Source organism: Lobosporangium transversale (genome assembly GCF_002105155.1).
Source record: "Lobosporangium transversale strain NRRL 3116 chromosome Unknown BCR41scaffold_74, whole genome shotgun sequence".
Classification (NCBI taxonomy): Eukaryota; Fungi; Mortierellomycota; class Mortierellomycetes; order Mortierellales; family Mortierellaceae; genus Lobosporangium; species Lobosporangium transversale.
Window position 1 is genome coordinate 34,850 of NW_019029052.1, and position 25,831 is coordinate 60,680.

Genomic DNA, 25,831 nt, shown 5'->3' on the forward strand with positions numbered 1-25,831 from the left:
TATCTCCGTTGAGGGCATTGTTAGCATTGGAATAAAGAGAATAAAGAGGAAGAAGAGCTCATTATTTTCTTTGTTTATTTTCTTAGGTGCATTTTCAAGTCAAAAAAAAAAAAAAAAAAAAAGAAAAAAAAAAGAGAGCATTTGATAGATGTCTATGCAGTGAATGGTAAAGAACCCATGTAAAGTAAGAATATGGATGGAGTGGAGTGGAATGATATTGATGCCAGCTTATCGAGCATATCGAAATCCAAAAGAGCGACAGGACAGACATAATAATAAAATAAAAAAATGAAAGAGCCCTGCGCTTCAGCACCGATAGAATTAAAAAGAAAAGAGAGAGTCAATTGTCCAACCACAAGCTTCTATTTATTTTTTTATTCATTCATTTATTTATTTATTTATTTAAAAGAGAGAGAGAGAGAGTAAGAGAGAGGAAAAGAACGGGATGGTGTAGTATATATAAATGTACCAAAGTATGGCAGACACAAATGGACGTCTGCGATGGGGGCAACGGTTTACCTGATCACATACACATCAACAGATGGACATGTGTATAATTAGAGCCAATTGAGGTTGTCCAGTGGGCGAACTGGTTCCCAGTTTAATTCAGAGTTCTGTTTATTTGTTTTATTTATGATTATGCATTCAAATCTCTCTCTCTCTCTCTCTCAATCTCTCTCACTCTCTCTTGTCTTATTTTTACTTTTTTATTTTTTATTTTTTATTTTTTTTATTTATTTTCCTTCCATCCTCTCATCCTCTTTTTTTTTATTCTTTGACATTCAAATTCCACGCGAGTGTACATTGTCCCATTCACTTGCTTGAACAAAACCAAAAAGATCCATTCTCCATTCACTTTATTTTGTTCTTTTTCCCATCCCATTCATCCAGTTCTCTCTCCCCCTCCTTCCCCCCCTCCCCTCCCCTCCCCTCCTCTTTCATTTAACCTCATTTCCATTGCATATTCACATCTTTCCTCTCCTCCTCTTCTCTCTTTCCATCCTTTCCATCAAACCTTCTCCCATCTGAACCATGGTCGACACAGCACATGCTGTTGCCGACCCTCCTTTACATATGAATACCAACGCTGTACACCCTCATCAACCTTCCCCACAACCTCCATCCAACGGCTTTTATCAGGACCTTCCCCTTTACGATGAACATGAAAATAAAGGTAGTAATAATCCCTCTAGTCGTGTCTTCTACTCTGTCCCGATCAAATCTTCCTTCGAGCATCCATCCTCTGTACAGCAGTCTCAACAAAAACCTCAGCAAAACCCAATGCCTTCCCCTTCTCCATCCCCTTCTCCATCTCCCTCTCCTTCCTCTACCACTCTCCAACCACAACAAAAATCCCTTCCAACATGGCCCTCAGGAAACGTCGCTCGATTTCAAGGCTATCAATCCTCTCCTGTTGCCCCAGAGCAGCGTCAGCAGAGGTTTCATCCATTGACTAAAAGTGCAATAATCCCTACGACTACTGTCTTGCCTTCACCTTCAAATCATACTCCGATGACTCCGCCAAGGAAATCTTCGCTTTCTCCCAAGAGCCATGACTCGCATCTGTCCTCCTTGCCCTTACCCTCGTCTCTTTACCAACAACTTCAACAACAACAACAGCAGCCTCACTCGCCACCACCCTCTCCTCCCCGTCTCAGCATTAATGGACTGCCTGAGCAGAAGCAAGCTCGCAAGGATACGAATAATGCTTTTGCAGATGGCTACGCTCTTCAACAGCAGAAATCCTGGCCATCTGCATTTGTCCTTGAACCTTCACCTACGCTCAGCGCTACGGATTCTCTTCCAGGGTCGGTCTCCAAACCAACCTCGGTCTCCACTCAAGCCTCGTCTGTTTCTCCAATGGCACAGCCTTCAAAGCTAACGCCGATTGAGCTTGCATTAGCTGCCCTTTCTTCTTCAAATCCCCCTAGACCCTCTACTTCAACTATCTCTTCCTCCACCAGCACAAGTCGACCTCGACCTTCTAGCTATTCTCCTACAAAAGTCACAGATGTATCATCTACCCTCGCCAACATGACCACGTTAGCCACACTGCCCATACCCCCCGCATCCTCTACTGCGCCTATGATCCCAAAGGCTTCAGATGGACTCGAGGCTTTCTACGCCGACGATCAACGCGCAGAGCAGCAGCGCCTACAGCCCAGATCCTCAGCCCCAGATGCTCAACCTTCGCCCACACCTTCTCAACGACCTAATATGAGTATATTGACCTCTGTCAGCACAACACCAGGTGCTGCCGGCGCTGGTGGCGGGTACCAGAATAGCTCCAGACCACAAACCACAGGATCATTTTCCCCACCTGCGAGAGCTTCCACTATGAATCATCGTAAAAACTCTGGATCCAGTCTCATAGTCGACTCCCCTACATCACCCGCACTGGCTAAACAGCAACAACAGCCGGTTGAACCCCAAGGTGAAAGCTCAAGTAGAGCGCGTAGAAAACAAATCTATCGTCGTAATACATATTCTGCGGACCTTGCAAACACTTCTTTCCATCGATCCGATGACGAGATGGATGCGGAGGAGCTAGAGGATGCACGTCGCCGGATGGATGCACTCAAGAAGAGCAGTAGTCGACGTCTGTCGAAGCGGAAAAAAGATGACGATAATGACCGAGTTCTCATTGGTACCCGTATTGGTGAAGATCATGTTAACTATGTACTCATGTACAATATGTTGACGGGTATCCGAGTGAGCGTAAGTATTAATTTTTATTTGATTAAAAAAAAAAAAAAAAAAAAAGTAAAAGAGCTAATTTCATTTTGATGGTTTGTTTGGTTGTTCTCCCACAGGTTTCACGGTGTCAGGCAAAGGTTCAACGGCCTCTGGTGGACGAGGATTTTACTTCAGCACACAAGTTGGCATTTGACATGTAAGAATATGAAAAAAGTTGCTACGCGCTTTATCATTTAGCTTTCCTCATTTTTTTTTTTTTTTTCTTCTTCTTCTCATACTGACAATTATCATTCTATGAAATATTATAGTACTGGTAACGAATTGACGCCGTCCTCCAAATATGACTTCAAATTTAAGGATTATGCTCCTTGGGTTTTCCGTAATTTGCGAGAGGACTTTCATATCGATGCCTCTGACTATCTGGTAAGACTTTACACATTTTTATTTCCTATGAAACTGGGAGTTAAAAGGAGCAAGCTTTCCCTGGAGAATATATCGGAAGCATTTTTTTTAAAAAAAAAAAAAAAAAAAAAAAAAAAAAAAGTATCCATGCGAAATAAAGTGGTTTGCTTTTTTTTTTTTTTTTTTTTTTTTTTTTGGAGCCCGAAAGTTGGACTCGATTTTGAACATGGAAGACAAAAGGGAAGAGAGAAGGCTTGGAGAACTAGCCTACTCTTGATATTAATGCCATGTTTATGGACAGAGCCACATTGCAGACGCTTTTACTGAATGGTGTTCTCAAGGATTTAGGGGTTTACAAGGGTGGTCATGGGCGTGATGGGCTGTGGGAGGAAAGGTATCATCATCCTATTTCTGCCATATTTCATTTTAATGTCCTTTGTAAAGGAAGGGCTGTCGCGGATGAAAATAAGGGAACATTAGATTGGCAGTCCATGAGTGAATCCAAGAGAGAGCCTTTTCATTCACTCGTCACTACATCAGTTGAGACACCACATTAGAGTTAGTGTTCAATCTTGCATCTAACATAAATTTCTTTTTTCTATTTATTTTAATTCGCTTTGGTTGTCTACGGCTTACCTTATCCAACCTTGATATGTACCTTCCTACTTTATACGCCTTGACAAACGTGACATAAAGGTTTCTTTGACCAGCAAGTACATCCTCTCAGAGTTGGGATCCCCAGGAAAGAGCGGCAGTTTCTTTTACTTTTCTCAGGACTACCGCTTTATCATCAAGACTATCCATCATGCTGAACACAAGTTTATGCGCAAGATTCTCAAGGACTACTTTAATGTAAGTGTTTCGAAGCCTTTTATTTATTTTTTTAAGTACAAGTATCTCTTCTTGCGTACCTAATAGCCCCTCCTTTGTTTCAAATCAATCAACTTAGCATGTCAAACAAAATCCACACACTCTTTTGTGTCGATTCTTTGGCTTGCATCGTGTAAAGCTTCCTCATGGGCGCAAAATTCACTTTGTGGTCATGGGTAATGTCTTCCCGCCCAACAGAGATATCCACGAGACATACGACTTGAAGGGTTCGACTTTAGGACGAGCCATCAGTGATGAGGAACTCAACAACAATCCTCGTGCAACCCAAAAGGACCTTAACTGGGTCAACCGTAATCGTAAACTGGAATTGGGGCCAGAGAAGCGACACTTGTTTGTAGAACAAATGAAACGGGACGTGGAGTTGTTAGCCAGGCTTAATATTATGGACTATAGTTTGTTGATTGGTATCCATGATATCGAGCGTGGTAATAAGGACAATATCCGAGACAATACCCTGAAAGTTTTCCATCCGGATACGACCAAGAAGTTGGCTCGGGAGCCTTCACGGAGAGATAAACGGGAGAGTAAAGTTAATGCTTTGAGGATGGCAGTCAAAGAGTCAGACCCAGTGGCCATTGGACCATCAGCATTGCCGTCGAATGCTTTCTCAGAACGAAGTCATTGTATATTTTATGCGGATGATGGAGGATTGTTATCAACCAACGAACAGAACGAACGAGGTGAAGATCTATATTACCTTGGTGTCATTGACATTTTGACGCCTTACAATTATGTCAAGAAGGTTGAGCATTATTGGAAGAGTCTGAGCCAGGATAAGGTAAAAAGACTTGACGTATCTTGTCAATTATAATTCTATGAATGAAATGTTTAAAGTTTAATCTAATCGATTTTTTATATAAATATATACTTTTTATAGCACCAAATATCAGCTGTTAATCCCAAGGAATATGCTCAGCGCTTCTTGAGCTTCATGATCCACGCAATCAAGGTTAACGACGATGTAATGCCTGTCCTCGAGCGGAATGCTCATCCTCATTCAGAATAACTGCGACGCCGACAACAATAACAAACACACACAAAAGAAATAGAAGGCGTTGTCGAACTTTATCATTCATTTACCAAATCCAAGGATGGCTTTGAGAAAAGGAAGCATGCTTGAAAGCAGGGGGCAAGGTTGCCTAATGCAACTTGGGAACAAAAAATGGATGGGACACGACATTGGCAGAAAACCTTACAAGATGACTGAGTACGCCCTTACAATTGCAAAACTACGCCTGCAAAAAAACGACTATAACAAACAACAAAAGATCAAGACGCACATTTTATTATGAAGCTCAAGGAAATGGGTCCAAATGAAAAAAAAAAAAAAAAAAAACCCCCCATTGATTATGACTACAAGCCCCCAAGCAAGCAAAAACACTGAAAAAAAGAGAATCCTTTTTTCCTTTTTTTATTTTAACGACCCTACCGTACTCTTGTCATCGTTTCATGTTCTGAGGTTGTTCATATTGTCACCTTTTTCTCCTCTTTTTCTTTTTCTTTTTCACGACTGCATTCTTCTGGATCCCTTCTTATGTATTTTTCCTCTTTTTCCTTTTCTTGTGATGATATATCTCCTCCACTTCCAACTTTTCCATATTTAACTTTTTCATTTTAGACTAGATTGTAAAGCATTTTCACATAAAAAAAAACGATTCATATCACGTGATCTATGTTCTTAAAAATGGATAAAAACCGTCTTTTCAGTTTGTTCACTTCTGCCAATTCACAAAGCTCCAAGACTTTAGTTTCTTCTATTTAATTACAAGCAAGCAAATCAACAATGCCAAAGATTAGATCAAGCAGGACAAAACGTCCACCAGAGGGTTTTGATGAGATTGAGCCAACACTTTTGGAATTCCAGCAAAAAATGAAAGATGGCAAGTGAGATGGCACAACAAACTTCAGCAAACAAAAAAAAAAAAAAAAAAAAAAAAGAAAGGAAAAGAAAGGAAAAGAGCAAACAGGCAACATTGTTATTACAACTTTTTATTAATGCTGTAATATTCCCTCAATGTCTTTTTTTTTTTTTTTTTTTTTTTTTCTTTCCTCTTTATTTACTCTCTACAATATCTGGTTTAACAGCTGAGAATGACCCACATGAAGGCAAGAGAAAGATAGAGGCATTATGGCCGATTTTTCGACTTCATCATCAACGATCTAGATATGTGTATGAATTATTTTATAAACGCAAGGCGATTTCAAAGGAGCTGTACGAATATTTGTTAAAGCAAGGATATGCAGATGGAAACTTGATTGCTAAGTGGAAGAAGGTATGTTGCTACCACCATTACTAATACTGAAAAAAAAAAAAAAAAAAAAAAAAAAAGCTTGATTTGATGTGATCCTATCTGGCATTGACTAGATGCACATTTTAATACGATATTCGACATTTATATTCTGTTTCTCTAACCAAATTCCTTTACTTTTCTTTTTTTTTTATTTTTATTTTTATTTTGGGCGGGGGATTTTAGGCCGGATATGAGAAAGTATGTTGTTTGAGATGTATTCAGCCCAAGGATACCAATTTCGGGACGACATGTGTATGCAGAGTTCCAAAAGATAAACTTGAGGATGGCAAAGTAATCGAGTGTATACATTGTGGATGTAGAGGATGTTCCAGTGGAAGTGGCGCAGGATCTGCAGGAAAGAAAGACGGACCATCAGCATTGCAAAACTAGAGAAACAAAAGAAAAAAAGTATAAAGAAAGGCTTGAGAGAGAGAGAGAGAAAAGGCATATTAAACTCTAGAAAAAAAAAAAAAAAAAAAAAAAACCAAAAGACTCCACAAGCTTTCTTCTTTCTTTCCTTCAATCACTCTACACACACATTTACTAAATCCTTCCACAAAAAAAAAAAAAAAAAAAAAAAAAAAAAATATAATAAAATATAATAAAATATTGTATATACTTTTTAATACTTTCTATTACGATTTAGTAATGATAAGCAGATATGTTATGCTATGTCATTCCGGAAGAGTCGTTATAATACATAGAGGATATGCACTATTTTGACAACAAGGTAACCACTATTTTAGCACGTCTCAAGTCGCCATATTTTCCAAATCGTCAATAGAGGATGCGTACTGGGCTCCAAGGGATGCGGGAGTATATCGTCTTCCATTCTCGGGATTACCATGAGATGAATCCGGATGAGTCTATATTTTCAGCAAGACAATGCGAAGCTGCACATATGCTGGCAAAAGATCAAAGGTGGCCCAAAAGTCTGATACGACTAATGGCATGGTCGTCAAACTCTCCCTGTATCAAGCATTGAACCATAGTGAAGAGTAACTAATGAAAATTACAGCGAAAGAAATTTGCAAAGAGTACTAGAATAATGTTCGACAACACCAAAACGCTTTAGAATAAGATCACCATCTTCCTCAGCCTCAGACTTGCCTAACTTATCTTGATATACATCCTTACAAAATATTGTCCAGCTCTACAATCCCGCTCAAATACAAGCAACCGGGGTTTCTTAGTTGTTGTGCACCTTATTCAGATCATTAGAATTGCTCTACTGTCCTTGGAGGTGGACGCGAGGTAGTCGTACTGATCTTATGAAAGTACTCACCAACTTCAAAGGATGGTTCGGATTGACGAACCACAAAGCCCAACCCTGGTGAATGCCCCTCGCATTTCAAGGAATGTGACGGCTTTTTTTTTTTTTTTTTTTTTTTTTTTTTCCGTGCCAAAGACGAATGTCCTCGTGTCCATTTTTTTTTCTTTTCCTTTCCAAAATCTCCCAAATCTCCAAATGACCATGTCGAAGCAATATGTATTATTACCACCTTAAACTAGACCTCTACACAGACACAAATCCTTTACCAGAACAAAACAGTAGCAACAGCAGCAACAACACGCTTGAGTCTATACAGCCTCCATCGCAACCTAAATTGCGGCAACAGCAACAGCAACAGCAACAACTACACCAACATAGGCCAAGTGAAAAGCAAAAGCAAAAGCAAAAACAGGAGCAAATTCAGGAACAAGAACAAGGACAAGGAAAGCTGACCCAGCCCAACATAATTGCACAGGCCGCTCGTTTCAGAGACATACTCAAGCCCTTCCCACAATTGAAGGCGAAACAGCAGCAACAGTCTGATCATATTAAAAAAAGTGTCTTTGAAAAGACGGTTTCTACCATTAGCAGTAGCAGTAGCAGTAGCAGTAGCAGTGCCGATAATAACAAGAACGCCAATAGCGGTGGTGACGACATCAACAGTAGCGTAACTCTCAATCGACCATTAGATTACCGGTTTGGCCCTATCCGGATTTCATATTTAGACCAGTCCGACAGCTCGACAATACCTACTGCTACCAAGGAGAAGACAGGCACAGGCACTTCCCCTAGGAATCGGGTTTCAAAGAGTAATAGCAAGAAGATGGGTGCTTCGTCATCACCATCCTCATTATCAGCAGCAGCGGCAGCGTCAGGGGGAGGAAAGGGAACAGGTGCTAGGTTCCAAGAAATAGAGCCAGCTCAAGGGATCCTGCGTCTGTTCAAGGACACGAATGAGATCACGACTGGACAGATTCTTATTCAATCTGGAGCAGATCGGCAGACAGAGAATGGAGAAGAAGAGGTAGCCAAAGAATCTACATCCACGTCATCTGCAAAGACAACAGCAACAGAAGAATCTACAACATCAAGTGAGTGTGATCGTGATTTTGAGGGAGCCCAGATAATCCATCCTGATCATGGAACGTGCGTCTGTGTGCTTGCAGTACCAAGCTACATGTCACCGGGTGACTTCTTGAATTTTGTGGGTCCTGTCCGAGCAGATGTCTCTCATTTCCGAATCATACGAGATTTAGCTCCTAATCGGTTCATGGTGCTTATGAAGTTTAGGACCAGAGAGACTACCTCCCAGTTCTATCAACGATACAATGGCAAGGCATTTAGTTCGCTTGAGGTAAACAAAGATTTCTTCTTTTCTTTATCCTTCACCTCCCATTTTGCAGGGATCAACATCGTCTAGAAAAGCAAAAAGCAAACATGTGAATTGACTTTTTTTATTTTTTTTTTTTATTTTTTTTTTTCCCCCTCCCTTTCCTGCTAGCCAGAGATTTGTCATGTGGTCTATCTCAAATCCATTGAGATCCGACCGATGTCAATGCCTCCATATGCGTTCCCTTTCCTCAACGATGATCCGTTCTTACAGAACAACCATCCTACATCACCAACTTCAGCAGCCACATCGACATTATTACCATCATCATCATCATCATCAGAAGCGTTGACAGCATCTTTAACAACGGCTGATATTACACGATCAGATTTGGGATCAGATATACAGACGCCATCAGCAGCTCAAGATCAAACTCAATATCAAACATCCTCTAATTCAATTGACGCTACAGGACTAACTGAGCTTCCAACGTGTCCAGTCTGTCTGGAACGTATGGATTCATCTGTCACAGGATTGTTGACCATCCTATGTCAACATACATTTCACTGCCATTGTCTTAGCAAATGGAACGAGGGTAGCTGTCCGGTCTGTCGATATAGTGCAAAGGGCATCAAGAAGCCTGCTATTGGACCGACAGCAGGTACAGATGGAGTATCAGAGGAACAGAATGTATGCGCTATCTGCGGGACGAGTGAAAATCTATGGATTTGTCTGGTCTGTGGACACATTGGATGTGGACGATATCAAGAGAAGCATGCGTACCATCATTATTATGAAACGGCACATTTGTATGCATTGGAGTTGGAGACACAGCGCGTATGGGATTATGCAGGCGATGGGTATGTGCATCGGCTGATCCAGAACAAGGCAGACGGTAAATTGGTCGAATTGCCAAGTGCGGCGGTGGTGAGTGTGGATGGAGGAATACGGTCTCAACATGGTGGAGGAGGGGACGGTGGTAGGGGTGGTGGTGATGTAGGTCAGGAGATTGGGCAAGAAAAGTTGGATGCGATCGGATTAGAGTACACATACTTATTGACGTCTCAGTTGGAATCACAACGGCTCTATTTTGATGCACAGATTGCAGCGATGACCACACAGCTGACACAGCTGGATAAGGAAGCAAAAGAATGGGAGAAGGAGGCAATTTTGTTGGACCAAAAGAATCGAGAATTGACAATGATTGCAGAATCGTTGGAGAAGGAGAAAATACCGATGTTGTTGAAGGAGAAGCGAGCTGCGGAGAAGCGATTAGAGAAATTACAAGAGAAGTTACAGATATTGGAACGACAGTATGAGGAAGAAAAGGAGATGAATGTAGGGTTGAGGACGAACCAAGAGAGTTTTAAAGCAAAGTTGCAGGCCAAAGAAGCAGAGATCCAAGAATTGGAGGAACAAGTAAGGGATATGATGATCTATTTGGACACACAACAAAAAATAGAAGCGAGTCCGATGAAGGATGAGCTGGTCAATGGGACCATTGAGGTAGCGACAGCGCCGGCTCCTCATAATAATAGTAGTAGTCATGGCGCCAATGGATCATCGACGTCTTTATCTTCAGCCAATCATTCTCGACGGAAAGGCGGCCGTCGATAATTTTAAGCTAATTTTTTGTTCTTTTTTTTTTTTTTTTTTTTTTTTTTTTTGATATTTTACAATGTCTAATTTTTATTTTACATAAAAAAAAATGCGAATGTTGATAATTTTTCTAACTGTCTAATATATACATAAGTATGTGTAGAAGGTGAATGGGAAGAGAGGGAAATGCATATGCGGAAAGTTTTTTTTTTTTTTTTTTTTTTTTTAAAGATCAGATTTGATCGTCTTGGCTGGGATCTTGAATAATCTCGAGGTGATGCTCGCTTTCGGAGTGATAGGTGTTGGCAGAGGAACGAGAAGAAGAACGAGAATGAGAGGGGGTTCCAGTAGGAACCATCATCATTGTTGTTGTTGCTGTTGTGGCATTGATGCCCTTCATCAATTTCCGACTGATACGTCTGCTCAGAGATTCCTTTTCATTAGCGGAACCTTCTTCTAGGCCAATCAAAGTGGATGTAGAGCTGATATTACTACTGTCACTGTCACTTCGCTTTCGGTTCTGGTTTTGGTTCTGGATCCGTTGGATGGATGGGTGTTTCTCATTGTAAGGGTTGTCTAGGTTCATTTGAATTGTGACACTCTGGTTATTATTGTCCTCCAACATGGTTCCCTGTTGTTGCTCTTGTTCTTGTTGTTGTTGTTGTTGTTGTTGCTGTTGCTGTTGCTGTTGCTGTTGCTGTTGCTTTTGATGTGGTTGAGGTAGAAGCCAGTACTTGAATTTATGAAGCGAGAACATAAAGAAGAAGGCACAAACAATGACGACACCGACACCCAGGTAGAGGGCAACCCAGATAGGGCCGATGGAAGTATCCAAGAAAGGGTATAGCCAGAAGCCATTGACGGAATAGACAACATGAGCTTCAGCGAGGTAGAGGAGACAGATGAAGAGGACGATGATGATATGGGAGGGGATGATGGGCATGGCATTGAAGAAGAACTCGATCATGACAATGATCAGGTCACCACCATGGAAGGAGTAATTGCGCCAGAGAGAATCGGGAGAGACTCCGATGGCCATCAGACGAGCGTCTCCGGCATAGGCAAGGTAAGCCCAGTACAATAATGGAACAACAACACTATAAAAATAAAAATAAAAAATAAAAATAAAATAAAAAAGCAAACAAATGTTTAATTAGTATGAATGATTTGATACATGATTTTAAAAAAAAAAAAAAAAAAAAAATGTTTCAGTGGATATGGTATGAATTGAGGGGTATTGGAGCATTAATTTAATTTAATTTTTTTTGCTTGAACCACTTTCTGTTGGAACAACAAAGAGTCTTCTGTGCTCTGTGCTTGTGTGTTTGTTATGTTTGTTGTGTTTGTTGTGTTTGTGTATGGAAGATAGAGCGCACGAAGGTGAGGAAAAGAACCCTTTTTTGTAATTATCAATTTGTTTTCTTGTTTGGTAAACAAAAGGAATTAATAATTCTGGAGAAATATATATACACACACACACGCGCGCGCGCTACTTACTGGAAGGTACAGATGGTGTGATACAAGAAAAAAATCATGTCTGTCAAGAACCAATGTTGTTTTTCGATAGTTGTCGTGATAGAGATAGAGGAGGCTGTTGACGCCGCCGTTGCTTCTGGTGTTTCTACTGTTTCTACTGTTTTATCTACTCCTTGCGCAGCAACAGCAGCAGTGGCGCTGGCACGACGGATTGCGCGTTCACGACGCCATTCACTAAGAGTATGCCATGCTACCGTCTGTAAAAGATTATAAATGTATTTATATCGGAGAAAAAAAAAAAAAAAAAAAAGAACCAATTATGATTATGATTAGAAAAGTTGATAATAAAACGTAATAATGTATACATTATAAATGTACTTCCTCTCCTTCCTTATGCGCAGTAGTGTTTGACTAATGCAAATGACGTGTTGTCCTCTCTCTCTCTTTTTTTTTTTTTTTTTTTTTTTTTTTTTTCCGTGAATTATTATTTTACCCATTTCAAAACGGATATTGAAATACCCGGGTGAAAACAAATCTCCGTTTCTGTTGCTTTTGTTTTTGTTTTTGTTTTTGTTTCTTTATGTTTCGCATTGACATGAAAAAAAAAAAAAAAAAAAAAAAAAAAAAAGCACTTACACCAAGATAGGAGGTCAATCCGAGATATGACAACTGGGTCAGATAACAAAACTCGAATTGGGGTCGATCTGTCAAACAGATGTCTGACAACAGAACGGTGAAGGCGTAGAGGAATAGGGTAGCACGGAGACCAAAAAGAAATCCTGTGGGGATCCATTTTGGACAGCTGGACCGAACAATGACCTCAGATCTTGTCTCTGGTCGTCCATTGAAATTGAACAATCGTGCATAACGAGACTGAAGGACCTTTGGAGGGTGTCGCTCATGGTGATCTTTGGTAGGAAGAGGAAGAGGAGGAGGAAGAGTAGTAGTAATAGTAGTCATGGTGGTGATGGTTGTGCTACTACCAGTGATGCCACTACTCGTCTTCTCTTCATCATACGATTGCTTATGAAAGGGCAGTAAGAAAGGTCGATCACTGAGTGAACTTTGGGTTATACTGGATCCAGCAGTGCTGGGTCCACTCGTGGTGATATTCGAAGTAAAGTCGCCATTGTTGTTTTGAAATTGAGTGCAGATTGAGGGTGGAAGTTGTTGTTGTAGTTGTTGGAGTGGTGTAAGAATGGTGGTGGTGGAAGGTTGTTCTGAAAGTGATGTAGATGAAGGAGAGGAAGAAGAGGAAGAAGAAGAAGAAGATCCATCGACATCAATTGAGATATGATGAGTGGTATCAGTAACAACAGTAGCATCGTGAGATGCAACACTACCAGGTTGTGACATGATTCAGTCGAATCAAAAAGATGATAAAATGATGATAGTAGTTGTGGTAGTAGTTTTTTTTTTTTTTTTTTTTTTTTCTGTGGTGAATGTAAAAGAAAAAAAAAGAAAAAGAGAGAGAGAGGATTTGGTGTCTTGTTTAAATGGGGGTTTTTTTAGTGGCCGTATGAGGTTTAAATTCAAGGGTTAGATCCGAGATTTGGGGGGAGGAGGAGGAGGAGGAGGAGGGGCGCTTTGCAACGGATAAAAAAGGGCGTTCAATAAGAGAGAATGAAGAAGAGAAAGAGACTTAATTGATTCACTTTGACAAAAGAGGAGAAAATCAATCAAGGGCTGTGGAAATAGATCAGGAACTGAAGTTTCTTTTTTTCTTCCGATGTTGAGATTAGAGGCAACAATGTGTAAAACAATAATGCAACCGACAGAGAGGAACCAATGATGTTGAAGAGAACAAGGGTTGAGGAGAAGAGAAGAAGAGACAAAGAAAGGAAAGGTTGAAGATAAGTTGGATTTTTTTTTTTTTTTTTTTTTTTTTTTAGTGGGCAATTGGGCTAGTATTTTATATAATCTGCCGTTGCAGAAAGACCAATGATCATGCCATGTTAAGATCACGATATATACATTTATTATATAAATATATAAATTATAGTATACTCCATGTATTCTATTGTATATATCATTCTATTGAGGTATCATTCAACATGGTCAATGTGCAATAATAAACAATAGCCTAGTATAATACTACAGAGTAAAAACAAAAAACAAAAAAAGGGCGAATGGGTCATAATTGATTGGATTTGAATGTCTATTACTAAATACCATCTGTACATGTACGATTTCAAAACAGACTACAATGGGCCGGATATCTCTCTCTTTCATCGGAGGAAAATGTGCAGAAGGAATGAGGGAAGCAAATAAAAGAAATCTTTTCCTCTTTGCGTTTACATGTACATGGTAGAAGAAGAAGAACACAGCGCCTCCTCCTCCATTTTTACAATTCTACAAATTACAAGATTACTGAACGATGTTCCCCTGTAGAAAACCGATAATAGAATAAATTGCAATTCAGATGCAGAGTGAGGCCATCCCCTTTCCCTTTCCCTTTCCCTTTCCCTTTCCCTTTCCCTTTCTCTTTTCCCTATCCCTTTTCCTTCTCGGCTCCTTTCTCCTTTCCAAAAGGAGCAAATGAATGCATGCTGATCTAACGCCCTCACATACCATACACTAATATCCCCCATACCTCAATCTTTTTTAAAAAAAGAAAAAAGCGATGGAAAGGAATGAGGTATCTATGCTGTACATAATAATAATAAAAAGAGCTAATCATTAGAATCGGCGGTATTGTATTTCGTTCTTAGGGAAGGCGGAAAAAAAAAAAGAAAGTATTATTGCAATTACAACTGGTTGTATATATCTGTTCTGGAGGGAACAGGAGAAGGAGAAGGAGTATTTTATTTTTTTTATCCCTGCATGTACGGTGCAGCTCCATTCCAGTGCAAAAGGAAAGGTAAATATCGAGTGACAGATGCGATCTAGGAAGAGAGAAAATATCGTTCATACCATAGTCCAGACATCCTGCAGATACAAAAAAAAAACAAAAAACTATGGAATGATGATGATAGAGCACACAAAACAAAAGGAAGGACTCTTGCCCATTGCCAACATAACACACAGCAGGTAATACAGCAGGATCAACCCCACATGTCTATATGAACCTGTCTTGTCTTGTCTTGCCCTGTCTCGTCTTGTCTTGTCTTGTCTTGTTTGTTTACCCGCCTGTTTGGCTGTTTGGAGTAGAGTTAACAGGAACAACGATTTTTCCTCTGTAGCGCGTTAGAGTAAGTTTTACAGGAGGCGATGGTGCCCTTGTCCAGTCATAAAGTCTTCCGCCACTCTTTTTCCCCTCATAACTTCATCTCCGCTCTTTTATAGTTCAACATCCATCCTTGGTCTGTGTGGAATACACAATTGCGATAGCCAGAATGATCTCGACCATTCACACACATACACGTTTGTATTCTACGTGGACTATGCACACGTTCTTGAAATACACTTCCCTCACCTTTTTTTTTTTTTTTTTTTTTTTTTTTCTTTTGCCCAGGGCGTTGCATCTATGCGGTTACACCAGATCAGCCCACAAGGGCGTACCTTGTGTTTCCTGTGAATATTTTTTAAAAAATTATGTACGTGTACAGCCTTTCAAATAGAGCCAGGATGGAGGAAACAGTAGTTAAAGATTGTTTTTTTTTTTTTTTTTTTTTTTCTTGGCACCAAAGCCTAACCCTAGAAAGATGAGGATGCTCATATGATCCACTCTTTGATTGACTGTTGGCAAATGTTGATCTACGTAATGATTATTTATCTATTAAAGAGATCTTCCTAGACAGAGCCTTCGTCATTCGTAAAAAAAAAAAAAAAAAAAAAAGAGCCTGGCCTCAATGTTTCGGCATACGGTGAAATATTTTTTGCAATGCTAAGAGCATGTTGTGCGGAGATTCCTGCCGAAACAAAAGGGGGGGAGGGGGGGGAGAGGAGGGGAAATGAGGGTGGCATAGTCTATGTACCACAAGTTTTTGAGCATCTGAATGTTGCTTACATGTTCATGTTTCGAAAAAATAAAATAAGCGGACAATTTTTTATCATTATTGTTTTTCCTTTAAATGCTATCGAGAGCATCGGAAGTCAAGGGTTTGGTTTATTACGACGATCAATTGAGCAATCGAACGTTGAATACTGTTAAACTCCTTCATTAATAAAAGACGTAATCCATAGAAACATGTGTGTAAACAAGTTTTTCTATTTGTTTTCACCTAATGTTCATCTTAAATTCCTGATCTGCTGAGCTATCGAACGTAATTTAGTCCCCCTTCCCTCTTTCTCTCTTTTCAGCACCTCCTTTTTGCCCCCCCTGCCTCTCTTTTCATTCACCCACATACCCTAGTCTGTGGCACCATGTGTCCTGTAGGATGATGCTGTTTAAGATTCAATGGTCTCAATCCATGGTTGTGATTCAAACTTCAGGAACGTTTCGCATAAACGTTTTTCAGCAATTAATTTCGGCGCATTTGTTTGTTTATTAAAAAATCAAATACAATCCCAAAATTCATCTATCCTCGCCTCTTTGTCATACCAGATCAAGTGAGTAGTCTCATAGACTCTCCCTTCCTTGCCATCGTAGTGAAGTGTGACCGTGAATGGAGAGCTTTGAGTAGGATCCTGGAGAGGATTTAGTTTCAATTGGAGATCGAAGCAAAACATCTTGTCATCAGAACATATAGTGCCAGGATACGTCCCAGTGGCTGTCATGTCGTAGACATAAGGGCTGATCTCTAACCGGCCCGTGACAGATGCCTCAATACTCTTTCTGGAGGGTGAAAGATGAGTGGTCAGATAAAAGGTTGAGGAGTGACATGCATGTGCTGTTATGTGTAGTAAGCATGAATAGAATAGCTGAAAAAGGAGGAAAAGAGTCGTTGTCTTTACTCGACTATGACTGAACATGGCTTTAATTTTATTTTTCTATAAAATGACTGGATCTAATGAGAACGAATTTTGAGTGATGAATGGGAGATGGATGCATCACTTTGAAAGGATGATGGCGTTTTGATACACCAGTCACCTTTTTTTTTTTTTTTTTTTTTTTTTTTTTCATCCAATCAGACAAGTGGAATTTGGTTCTGTACTCCCACAATTCGCTTTTTGAAAAATCCAACTTTATTTACTTCGACATCCTCTTTCCTTCTTCACATTCACATTCATTAGTCTACTTTCCTCTCCTTTACTTCTGCATCCTTAGACCCCAATTCCCCCACTTATTGTTATTATATATATCTTTTTTTTTTTTTTTTTTTTTTACTTGTCCATAAACTGACCATGCATTCTCAGTCCTTCTTGTGGGCACCAAATCTCTTCAGCCATGTTTTTTTTAGTTTCTGCTCAGTCTAACAATCGACATTCTGTTATCTATCCTCAAAGCTTTCCCTGCTTTCAGCACCTGTTCTTCGCTCAGCATTACTCAGATAGTTACGCCCGCCAAAGTCATTCTTGATCAGAAACTGTTTGACACTGATGAATTCTACAAGAAAACCGATGATGCACTGCGTTCCAATGTCCCGCTCCATTGATGTGGGGATGTGGCTGAAATGCAGGCCACCCATCGATAACCCAACCAAGGGTATGGTTACAAAGCAGCTGCGCATGTATGACTTCACAAAGGAACAGATCAAAGAACTGAAGATGACTCGGCCATTCATCTTGATCTGTGCCATTCTCTGGGGCTCAGATCAATGAGTACATCAAGCAGTGTGTAGCAGCCATGGATATCAAGCATCCAAGATGCGTCTGGCTTAAATGAAGCTAACAGAAAGCTTTTGGAGCAACGTGGGGCTGTCAGCGACCTAGCACAGTGTCCAACTTCTGAAGGAGCAAGCAATGGGATTAAAACAGTGACATCTACACCATATGAGTCCGAAACACAGGAAAGCAATATTTGGATAGGAGTTCAGAGAGAGAAAGCTCCAGAGTGGGGCTATTGGTCGCTAAAAGCGAGGAAACCAAGGGATATCGATTCATTTGAGTAATTGTAGCGAATGTAGTGAGTGTGAGATTGCGCATTTTATTACGCGGGGCTCTTATGACGGTATCGATAGGACTGATCAGTACCGTCCAGAGGAGTCCTATTCTCTCATTATTCTTCCTTTGTCTTTTCCAATCTATAATAAAAAAGCAGCCGTCAAGGAGTATACAACTTGTATACTTTCTTGTTTTATTATTGTTTTTGTTATTTACAAATAAAGACTTTTTACATATTGATCCGTTGGTTCAAAAAAAAGGAGAGAGTTGAAGAAGCAAAAAAAAAAAAAAAAAGAACCAACAGGGTAACACCCCTTAAATAAACCCATTTTCGTTCCTGACCCTCGAAAACACACTCGCATCATTGCATCATTCATTCATTCTCATTTATTCCGACCATGTCCGCCAGCAAAAGCAACAACACCAACAACCAAAGCTTTCCCAGTGAAGAGATTCTCTCACGCAAGGTGACAACAGGATGATTTTGCACAGGAGTCCATTCTTTTTTGGGCTGATCAGTCTTTTTTCTTTTTTTTTTTTTTTTTTTTTTTTTTTTTTCACGCGCGGACAGCAGGATTCACACCTCTTTTTCATCTTTTTCTTTTAAACTTTTTGATACATTACATTTTATTAGTGGGATGAATGCATCTCTAATGTCATTGTCAAGTCTGGTATCGGCCTCAGTGTCGGTATTGTTGCCTCGGCTCTTGTTTTCAAGAGTAAGTGCAATCTTTTTATCTTTTTAAAAAATTATGAATCGAGCGAGTCCAGAGATATTCATTTTCCTTTTTTTTTTTTTTTTTTTTTTTTTTTTTTTTCATTTTAGAGCGTTCTTGGCCTATCTCTATCTCAACTGGTCTTGGTTTAGGTTATGCCCTTTCACAGTGCGAACGTAACTTCAATCCCAAGTTGGTTCCCGTTGTTAAACAAGCTCAGGAGAAGAAATGAAGAGAGGAAAAGAGATGAATAAACATTATAACCATGGATAAAGATTTTTTTTTTCTTTTCTTTTCTTTTTTTTTTTCTTTCTTTATTGACTCGCTTGGAGGATGTACATTTTAATGAAGCGTCTAATTGTAACAATAGGGAAATAAAACATTGTGTCACATGTCACGTGCATTTACAAAAAGAAACGGACTCTTTTTTTCCTTCTCTAGTCTTCCACGATAGGGAAGCGCGTTTCCCATTTGATGTATTTACTTTTTTTTTATTCTCCTCTCTTTTTTTTCATCTTAACTGCATCTTATCCATTCTTTCAACTCACATCAACAAAACTTTGCACAATGGTAATGGAAAAGAAGCATCATGTAGACCATACGTCTGCATTTTTATTGTTCTATTTTATTATATTTTATTTTTATTTTCTTTTTGTACCCAATTGCATTCGAGAGAACCCCTCCAAGCCATCAAAGGGATCAGCTTCTTTTCTTCTTTCTTTCTTTCTTTCTTTCTTTCTTTCTTGGCCATAAAGCGACACAAAAATTACAATGTTAAACAAATAACGATCAGGGTTAATGGAAAATAGCGAACCCAATTCTAGTTGAATGAGAATGACAGACGTAACTAACTAAATATTTCTCAATTCCATGTCATCTGCTTTCACTTTTCAACTATGATGCCTTTTTCCTAGTCTCTGGCTCCAGTGCAGATCTTCCAGGATAACGCGACCGAGGAGCGCGCCGAGAATGCTCGTTTGGTATGTTGAAGTTATATGGGTTATATATATTTACCTTGTCTCGTTTTCTTAGCTTGCTGGATAGACCATGGATCAAAGCAGTTCGATGGTTTGCTACTGCATCAGAGATGAGATCACAAAGGAACTAATTAGATCAAGTTTTGTTTCGTAGTCCTCTTTCATCGGCGCCATTGCTGTTGGTGATTTGGTCAAGAGCACTCTTGGACCCAAAGGAATGGTATGTTGTTGATCGTTTAATTTCCTTTTGTAAAATTTTTATATTATTTTATTTTATTTTATTTAATTATTTTTGATCTGTTGACTGAAAGAGCTTTATACTATTTCTATTCTACTTTATTTTTGAAATGGGTCTTTCAGGACAAGATTCTTCAATCTGCTTCCACAGGAGAGGTCATGGTGACGAACGATGGCGCGACTATTTTGAAATCAATCTCTCTCGATAACGCTGCTGCTAAAGTGTTGGTCAATATTTCCAAAGTCCAGGATGATGAAGTAGGCGATGGCACGACCTCTGTCTGTGTCCTTGCTGCAGAATTACTTAGGGAGGCAGAGAAGCTGATCAGCCAAAAGATTCATCCTCAGACCATCATCGAGGGATTCCGTATTGCGAGCGCAGCGGCCTACAAGGCTCTGGAAGAGTCTGCAGTAGATCATAGCAAGGACCCTGAGGTGTTCAGAAAGGATCTGATCAACATTGCTAGGACTACATTGAGTTCCAAGGTGCTCTCGCAGGATAAGGAGTATTTCTCTAAATTGGCTGTGGATGCGGTATTGAGATTGAAGGGCAGCACCAACCTTGAGAATATTCAGATCATCAAGAAGGTCGGAGGTCGTCTTGCAGATTCTTATTTGGATGAAGGTTTCATTCTTGACAAGAAGATCGGTGTCAACCAGCCCAAGAGGATTGAGAACGCTACCATTATGATTGCAAACACCCGTAAGTCGGTTGCTTTTATCATTATTTAATCCTCTACGCCTTGCCATTTTTTTTTTTTTTTTTTTTTTTTTTTGTTGTTGCATGACTCCTAATCCGATTGACTTTATTTATTACATATAGCTATGGACACAGATAAAATCAAGATTTTTGGTGCTCGTATCCGTGTAGAGGGTACTGGCAAGTTGGAAGAGTTGGAGCGTGCAGAGCGTGAAAAGATGCGCGCCAAGGTCGACAAGATCAAGGACCATGGAATTACCTGCTTCGTCAACAGACAGCTTATCTATAACTGGCCTGAGCAGTTGTTTGCCGATGCTGGAATCATGTCGATCGAGCACGCTGACTTTGATGGAGTGGAACGTCTGGCTCTTGTAACTGGAGGAGAGATCACCTCGACCTTTGACCATCCTGAACTCGTTCGTCTTGGACACTGTGATGTCATTGAAGAGATCATTATTGGAGAGGACAGAGTAAGCCATTAAGCAATCAAAAAAAAAAAAAAAAAAAAAAAAAAAAAAAAAAAAAAAAAAAGCTCTCCTTGATCAAAAATAACACAAGAAAAAGCACAGAGAGGCTCTAAGCTAACAAACATTGAATTGTTTTATATACATATTAGTTGATCAAATTCTCGGGTGTTGCTGCAGGTGAAGCTTGCACAGTTGTTCTTCGTGGCGCAACCCATCAACTTCTGGATGAGTCTGAGCGTTCGCTTCATGATGCTCTTAGTGTGTTGTCACAGACGACTCAGGAGCCCAGGACTGTTCTTGGAGGAGGATGCTCTGAGGTTTTGATGTCGAAGGCTGTGGATGAGGTTGCAGCCAAGACGGCTGGTAAGCAGCAGGCGGCAATTGAGGCCTTCTCACGTGCTCTTCGTCAGATGCCTACTATCTTGGCTGATAACGGAGGATATGATAGCGCAGATTTGGTGGCCAAGTTGAGAGCTTCGCACTATGATGGTAACACTACCCACGGTCTCGATATGGAGCATGGCACAATCGGTGATATGCGTGAGTTGGGTATCACAGAGTCGTTCAAGTTGAAGCGTCAGGTATTATTGTCGGCTTCTGAAGCTGCTGAGATGATCTTGAGAGTCGACAACATTATTCGCTGCGCACCAAGGTAAGATAAATTGTGCTTGAACAAGGGGAAAAAAAAAAAAAAAAAAAAAAAAAAAGATAAAGATAAAAAGACTAATTTTTGAATGCTTTCTACTCGATCTTGTTTTACTTGATGTAGGCAAAGACAGGGATAAATGTGAGGAACTAAACGTAGGAATTAAAATAGGATCGACTGAATAAATAAAACTACAGACATTGAGCGTTACAGCAATAACATATCATATGAAAAGCATTTTCTTTTTTTATTATTATTATTTTCAAAACTTTCCATCTCGAAGCAAAAAATATCGACCACCCATAATACATTTGAAAAAAATAAAAAATAAAAAATGGAGGCATCAACAGCCAGCAATGAGAAGGACTTTTTCTTTCTTATGCTCGACAAGAAGACCAGAATGGGAAGCCACAGGCGGTACAAACAATGAGGTAGATGAGGAACTATTAGGATAAGGTAAAAATTCGAATCAGTACCGGGTCCAGACCTCTCTCCTTTTTGTTCCGTGAAAAGAAATATATATATATATATAAGTTACCACAATGACGGCAGTTAGAATGATCATCAACTTGGTGTTCTTCCACCACATTGCTCTCTAGAAGATATTACAGAAAAAAAGTAGGGAAATTTTTTTTTTGATGTCAATGACGATATGTATTTTGAAAGAAGAATTCGACGGTTCAAGGATTCCATGGAGGGGGGGGGGGGGGAGGGGAAGAAGAAGGCCCTAGTTTCTAGATAAGGGACATGCCCGCGTCTTTATCTCTCTCCTGGATGATGGTTTGTTGGAGCTTCTCAATATCATGCACCTCATATCTAAAGCTGCTTTGTTACCTTGAGAGCAGTACTCCTCTTCTTGAAAGCAAATGCCTGCTGATTCAAGTTATCAGTCTTGTCCACGAGTAATTCAATACGCTCTCCACGTTCCAGTACTCGTTCTAGAAAAGGATAAAAAAAAGCGCATGATTGCATTAAAAAAAAAATAAAAAAAAATAAAAAAAAAAGTAAGACACATGCTTTTGGAGGCTCTGTTTTCATCCTTTACTCTCATGGCTCACGGGATCAAAGGGAGGGAAAAAAAATTACAGACAGTCAGATCAACGTACCAATGTTCTGTACCATGACATCTTTGACCTGTTCAATTTCACCTTGCACCTGCTTGATCCTGTCAGCGTTAGGATTTGATGAGAAATACTCCTATTAAAGAAGAAGAAGAAGAAGAAAGGGTTAATTTAGTTGTTAGATAAGCTGATTCGAATCATGGAAGCGGAGTCTTAAAAAAAAGGGAGCCGGGATGGAAAACAGTGGGTAAGAAATTGCTCCTCCTTTCGTACCATTTGCTTGGCAATTGTTTTTGAAAACTCATTCATAGCATAAGGTACATGAGCATTGAGTCCTCTATCCCGCCCATATTGTTCCAAGAACCGTTGTTTGATATCTTGCAAGAACGCGAAGGGGACCCGACGTCCGAATGTGTCGTCTGCCATGCACATGTAAGTCAATCCATCTTCACAAACATAATGGAAAAGATATCTATTTGTTTTCAATAAAAAAATAAATTAATAAATAAAAAAGGGTCCATAATCATTGTCAGTCATGGAGGTTATTAAAAAAAAAGGGGGAAGCGTGTGTGTGTGTGATGACATGGTTGTTGAAAAGAAAGGAGCACTTTTACAGTTGTACGTACTGAATAGAACTGACAAGTTTTTTCTTTCTCTCTCTCTTTTTTTTTTTTTTTTTTTTTTTTTTTTTTTATTTTTTTTTATTTTACCTGTCATAGACATAAGTTAATTTGGAGTTGTTGGGTGGAATCTTTTCAAGGATCGCTTCAGTCACTATGGAGAGGAAAGTGAATTGCAATCGTTAAAATCTCTCGGAAATACATGTCATGGTGTCATAGTGATTTGACACCAAATGATAATATAAAAGTAAAGGCAACCCACCTTGAGTAAAGTTTCCAGTTGAGTTTGTATATTCAGCAAGGATAATGCTTCCTTTTGCAACAAGAGCATAGATGATGGACATGGCAAAAAAAAAAAAGAAAAAAGAAAGAAAGAAGTGGTAGTATGCGAGTAAGTGGGTAGTAAAAAGGTTAGTGGTTGTTTGAAAAGTTAGTTGGTGTTGCAGTGGAGAAGAGGTAGCAGAAGTAGTTGGAAATAACAGTGGTAGAGAGAGTAAGAATAAAGTACAAAGGAATAAAGTCTGAAAGGGGGGGGGGAATGAAGTTGAACGAGAGAAGTGAATGCAAAAGAAATCAAAAATGGAATGAGGAAATAAAGAGAACAAGCATGGAATAAAAGCGAAATTATATGGCCAACTCCACTCGCTGCAAGACTGCAAGAGACCATAAAAAAAGGAGGCTGCGCTTCAGCCACAGCCACGAGGGAAAAAGAAGAAGAACCGACTTTTCCTTTCCAAATCGAGCAGGCAACCAAACGTTCAATCACATTTGTTTGTTTTGCTCCCTGTGCGTGGCACATGCACGTCTGTATGCCTGTATGCCTGTATGCCTGTATGCCTGTATGCAGACAAACATTCTCCATTTAATCTTTGACTATCATCCGAATATCGCACTACTTTGCTGCAAAAGTAGTGCTTTACATTGTTAGTCAAATTCATTTGTTCATGCACTATGATATCATTGGCGACGCGTTCTTCCTCCGGCTGTCTTTTTTTGATGGTCAATTCTTCTAGATGAGAAAAACATGAACTAATAAAAAAAAAAATGCAATGTGTTTAATACTGCAGCAATAGGATCAAATAGCCCTTACATGTCAAAACCCGTGATGAAAGATAAGAGTGAGTGATAGTAAAAGGAAAAAAGAGTAATAGAGAAAGAGAATGGAGGGTATTTGTTTATGACATTTGAAGACGTTGGTCTGTCGGTGAAATATCTTCATATTTCTTTAGCACAGCTCTCTTTATGCCTTTGCTCTTCCATATGTCAAAATTAAATATCATCTCTTTGCGACAATATCAATTAATGGCACCGATCCAAAGCATCACTTGCTCTTACATTCTCTGGCATATCATAAAGATGATATATGCACTAACCCTTGATAAGTTTTTTTTTTGCCTATCTTTCTCCATCCGTCTAACGTTTTTGATGGATTTATCTTGCATCTAGAGTCCTGTTGAGTCCCAAGTACCACCATCCAAGTTCTTGAACTGAGAAAGACTGTGGCCAAGAGATTCTGTTGGAGTGAGGGTTTGCTGAAGGGGAACGACAACTTTAGCTTATTATTCGAGAGTCGGGACGCATCCTTTGATATCTCTTCCTTTACAACTGGAAATCAAGGATTTGGCAAAGCAGGCTTTGAGATGTTTTCTGGTTATAGTTAGGTCAATAAGATCAAAGTTGTCTTTATTATTGTTACCAGGCATGAGCATTTTTTTTTTTTTTTTTTTTTTTATAAAGAACTCGCCATGGTCGTCACACAATGTTACAATGTTCTGACCTTATGAATAAAAATGGAGGTGCTCCTGAGGTGCACTCCCAAGTCTCGGTACGTAACAACTTCTCCCCAGGTTTCAAGGCAAAGTTATAGCCGTTATAACACGAGGTAAGAAGGAGAAATAGAAAAACCTCTAATACTATAGATAACTGTGAGGAAAAATAGACTAAAGCCCTCTCTACGAATGATACTGACTAGCCAATACCTGGACGCTCCTACGCGGCCAGCTCTTGTTGTTTGTCAAAGAGAACCATAGTGAAAGAGAGCTGATTATATTGTTAATTTTAGCACTGAACATCGTGAACAATAGAGATCGGGATGAGATTGTTTGCACATATCCACCGAGATTAAAACAGCTACTATAGAAAGTCTGCGAGAAACCTTCAAGATCCTTATTTGGAGTTTGATGAGTTCGAGGAAGTCCAAATATCTGTGTACGATGAGGAAACGAGGACATTTTCGTTGTTGGCAGACGACATTCAATTTCGTTCTATCTTGGCAAGATTTCAGCAAAAAAAGTGAAAGAGGCTCATTATATCTTTGGATACCCCAGCCATTAGTTTTTCGTCATGGGACTGGAAAAAAATTCAAGACACGTATAAATTACAATCGTTCATGGATCTACCAGAATTTGATCTCAAGCCCAAGGAGGACTTGACAGAAGATGACGAGGCAATATTGGGACATATTGTGCAGGATTGCATTCGCAAGGGTAGAACCTATGCATTTAATGCACAATCAAATGAGGC

The 25,831-nt window shown here is 39.6% G+C and overlaps 8 protein-coding genes across 8 annotated transcripts; 6 read left to right on the forward strand and 2 right to left on the reverse strand.

Moving 5' to 3' along the window:
• Positions 1-2,568: 2,568 nt before the first annotated feature.
• Positions 2,569-4,996, forward strand: BCR41DRAFT_314706 (hypothetical protein; the record flags this gene model as incomplete). The annotated part of the gene is made up of 6 exons (XM_022021183.1): positions 2,569-2,718; positions 2,814-2,893; positions 3,006-3,120; positions 3,796-3,951; positions 4,049-4,768; positions 4,868-4,996. 6 exons carry the CDS (start codon positions 2,569-2,571, stop codon positions 4,994-4,996), a joined length of 1,350 nt encoding a protein of 449 aa, XP_021875615.1.
• A 310-nt stretch (positions 4,997-5,306) lies between these two features.
• On the forward strand, positions 5,307-5,646 carry BCR41DRAFT_364619 (hypothetical protein). Its single transcript, XM_022026051.1, has one exon. The coding sequence runs from the start codon at positions 5,340-5,342 to the stop codon at positions 5,592-5,594; it is 255 nt and encodes an 84-aa protein (XP_021875616.1). The 5' UTR covers positions 5,307-5,339; the 3' UTR covers positions 5,595-5,646.
• Positions 5,647-5,773: 127 nt separating this feature from the next.
• Positions 5,774-6,671, forward strand: BCR41DRAFT_379340 (cell cycle control protein cwf14; the record flags this gene model as incomplete). Its single annotated transcript, XM_022027209.1, has 3 exons — positions 5,774-5,870; positions 6,076-6,263; positions 6,465-6,671. 3 exons carry the CDS (start codon positions 5,774-5,776, stop codon positions 6,669-6,671), a joined length of 492 nt encoding a protein of 163 aa, XP_021875617.1.
• A 1,056-nt stretch (positions 6,672-7,727) lies between these two features.
• On the forward strand, positions 7,728-10,501 carry BCR41DRAFT_343129 (hypothetical protein; the record flags this gene model as incomplete). The annotated part of the gene is made up of 2 exons (XM_022022320.1): positions 7,728-8,908; positions 9,056-10,501. The coding sequence occupies exons 1-2, from the start codon at positions 7,769-7,771 to the stop codon at positions 10,499-10,501; spliced, it is 2,586 nt and encodes an 861-aa protein (XP_021875618.1). The 5' UTR covers positions 7,728-7,768.
• A 77-nt stretch (positions 10,502-10,578) lies between these two features.
• On the reverse strand, positions 10,579-13,392 carry BCR41DRAFT_390634 (hypothetical protein; the record flags this gene model as incomplete). The annotated part of the gene is made up of 4 exons (XM_022028255.1): positions 12,596-13,392; positions 11,981-12,216; positions 11,218-11,580; positions 10,579-10,621 (listed from the first exon to the last, which is right to left on the reverse strand). The coding sequence occupies exons 1-4, from the start codon at positions 13,313-13,315 to the stop codon at positions 10,579-10,581; spliced, it is 1,362 nt and encodes a 453-aa protein (XP_021875619.1). The 5' UTR covers positions 13,316-13,392.
• Positions 13,393-18,250: 4,858 nt separating this feature from the next.
• Positions 18,251-18,899, forward strand: BCR41DRAFT_343131 (hypothetical protein). The gene is made up of 3 exons (XM_022022321.1): positions 18,251-18,351; positions 18,519-18,603; positions 18,711-18,899. The coding sequence occupies exons 1-3, from the start codon at positions 18,283-18,285 to the stop codon at positions 18,830-18,832; spliced, it is 276 nt and encodes a 91-aa protein (XP_021875620.1). The 5' UTR covers positions 18,251-18,282; the 3' UTR covers positions 18,833-18,899.
• Positions 18,900-19,069: 170 nt separating this feature from the next.
• On the forward strand, positions 19,070-21,840 carry BCR41DRAFT_364626 (T-complex protein 1 subunit beta). The gene is made up of 7 exons (XM_022026052.1): positions 19,070-19,170; positions 19,515-19,580; positions 19,732-19,797; positions 19,938-20,517; positions 20,638-20,984; positions 21,131-21,633; positions 21,751-21,840. Exons 1-7 carry the CDS (start codon positions 19,075-19,077, stop codon positions 21,764-21,766), a joined length of 1,674 nt encoding a protein of 557 aa, XP_021875621.1. The 5' UTR covers positions 19,070-19,074; the 3' UTR covers positions 21,767-21,840.
• Positions 21,841-21,891: 51 nt separating this feature from the next.
• Positions 21,892-23,686, reverse strand: BCR41DRAFT_343137 (synaptobrevin domain-containing protein). The gene is made up of 7 exons (XM_022022322.1): positions 23,571-23,686; positions 23,399-23,462; positions 22,962-23,160; positions 22,734-22,824; positions 22,462-22,565; positions 22,166-22,222; positions 21,892-22,070 (listed from the first exon to the last, which is right to left on the reverse strand). Exons 1-7 carry the CDS (start codon positions 23,650-23,652, stop codon positions 22,005-22,007), a joined length of 663 nt encoding a protein of 220 aa, XP_021875622.1. The 5' UTR covers positions 23,653-23,686; the 3' UTR covers positions 21,892-22,004.
• Between the last annotated feature and the right edge of the window lie 2,145 nt (positions 23,687-25,831).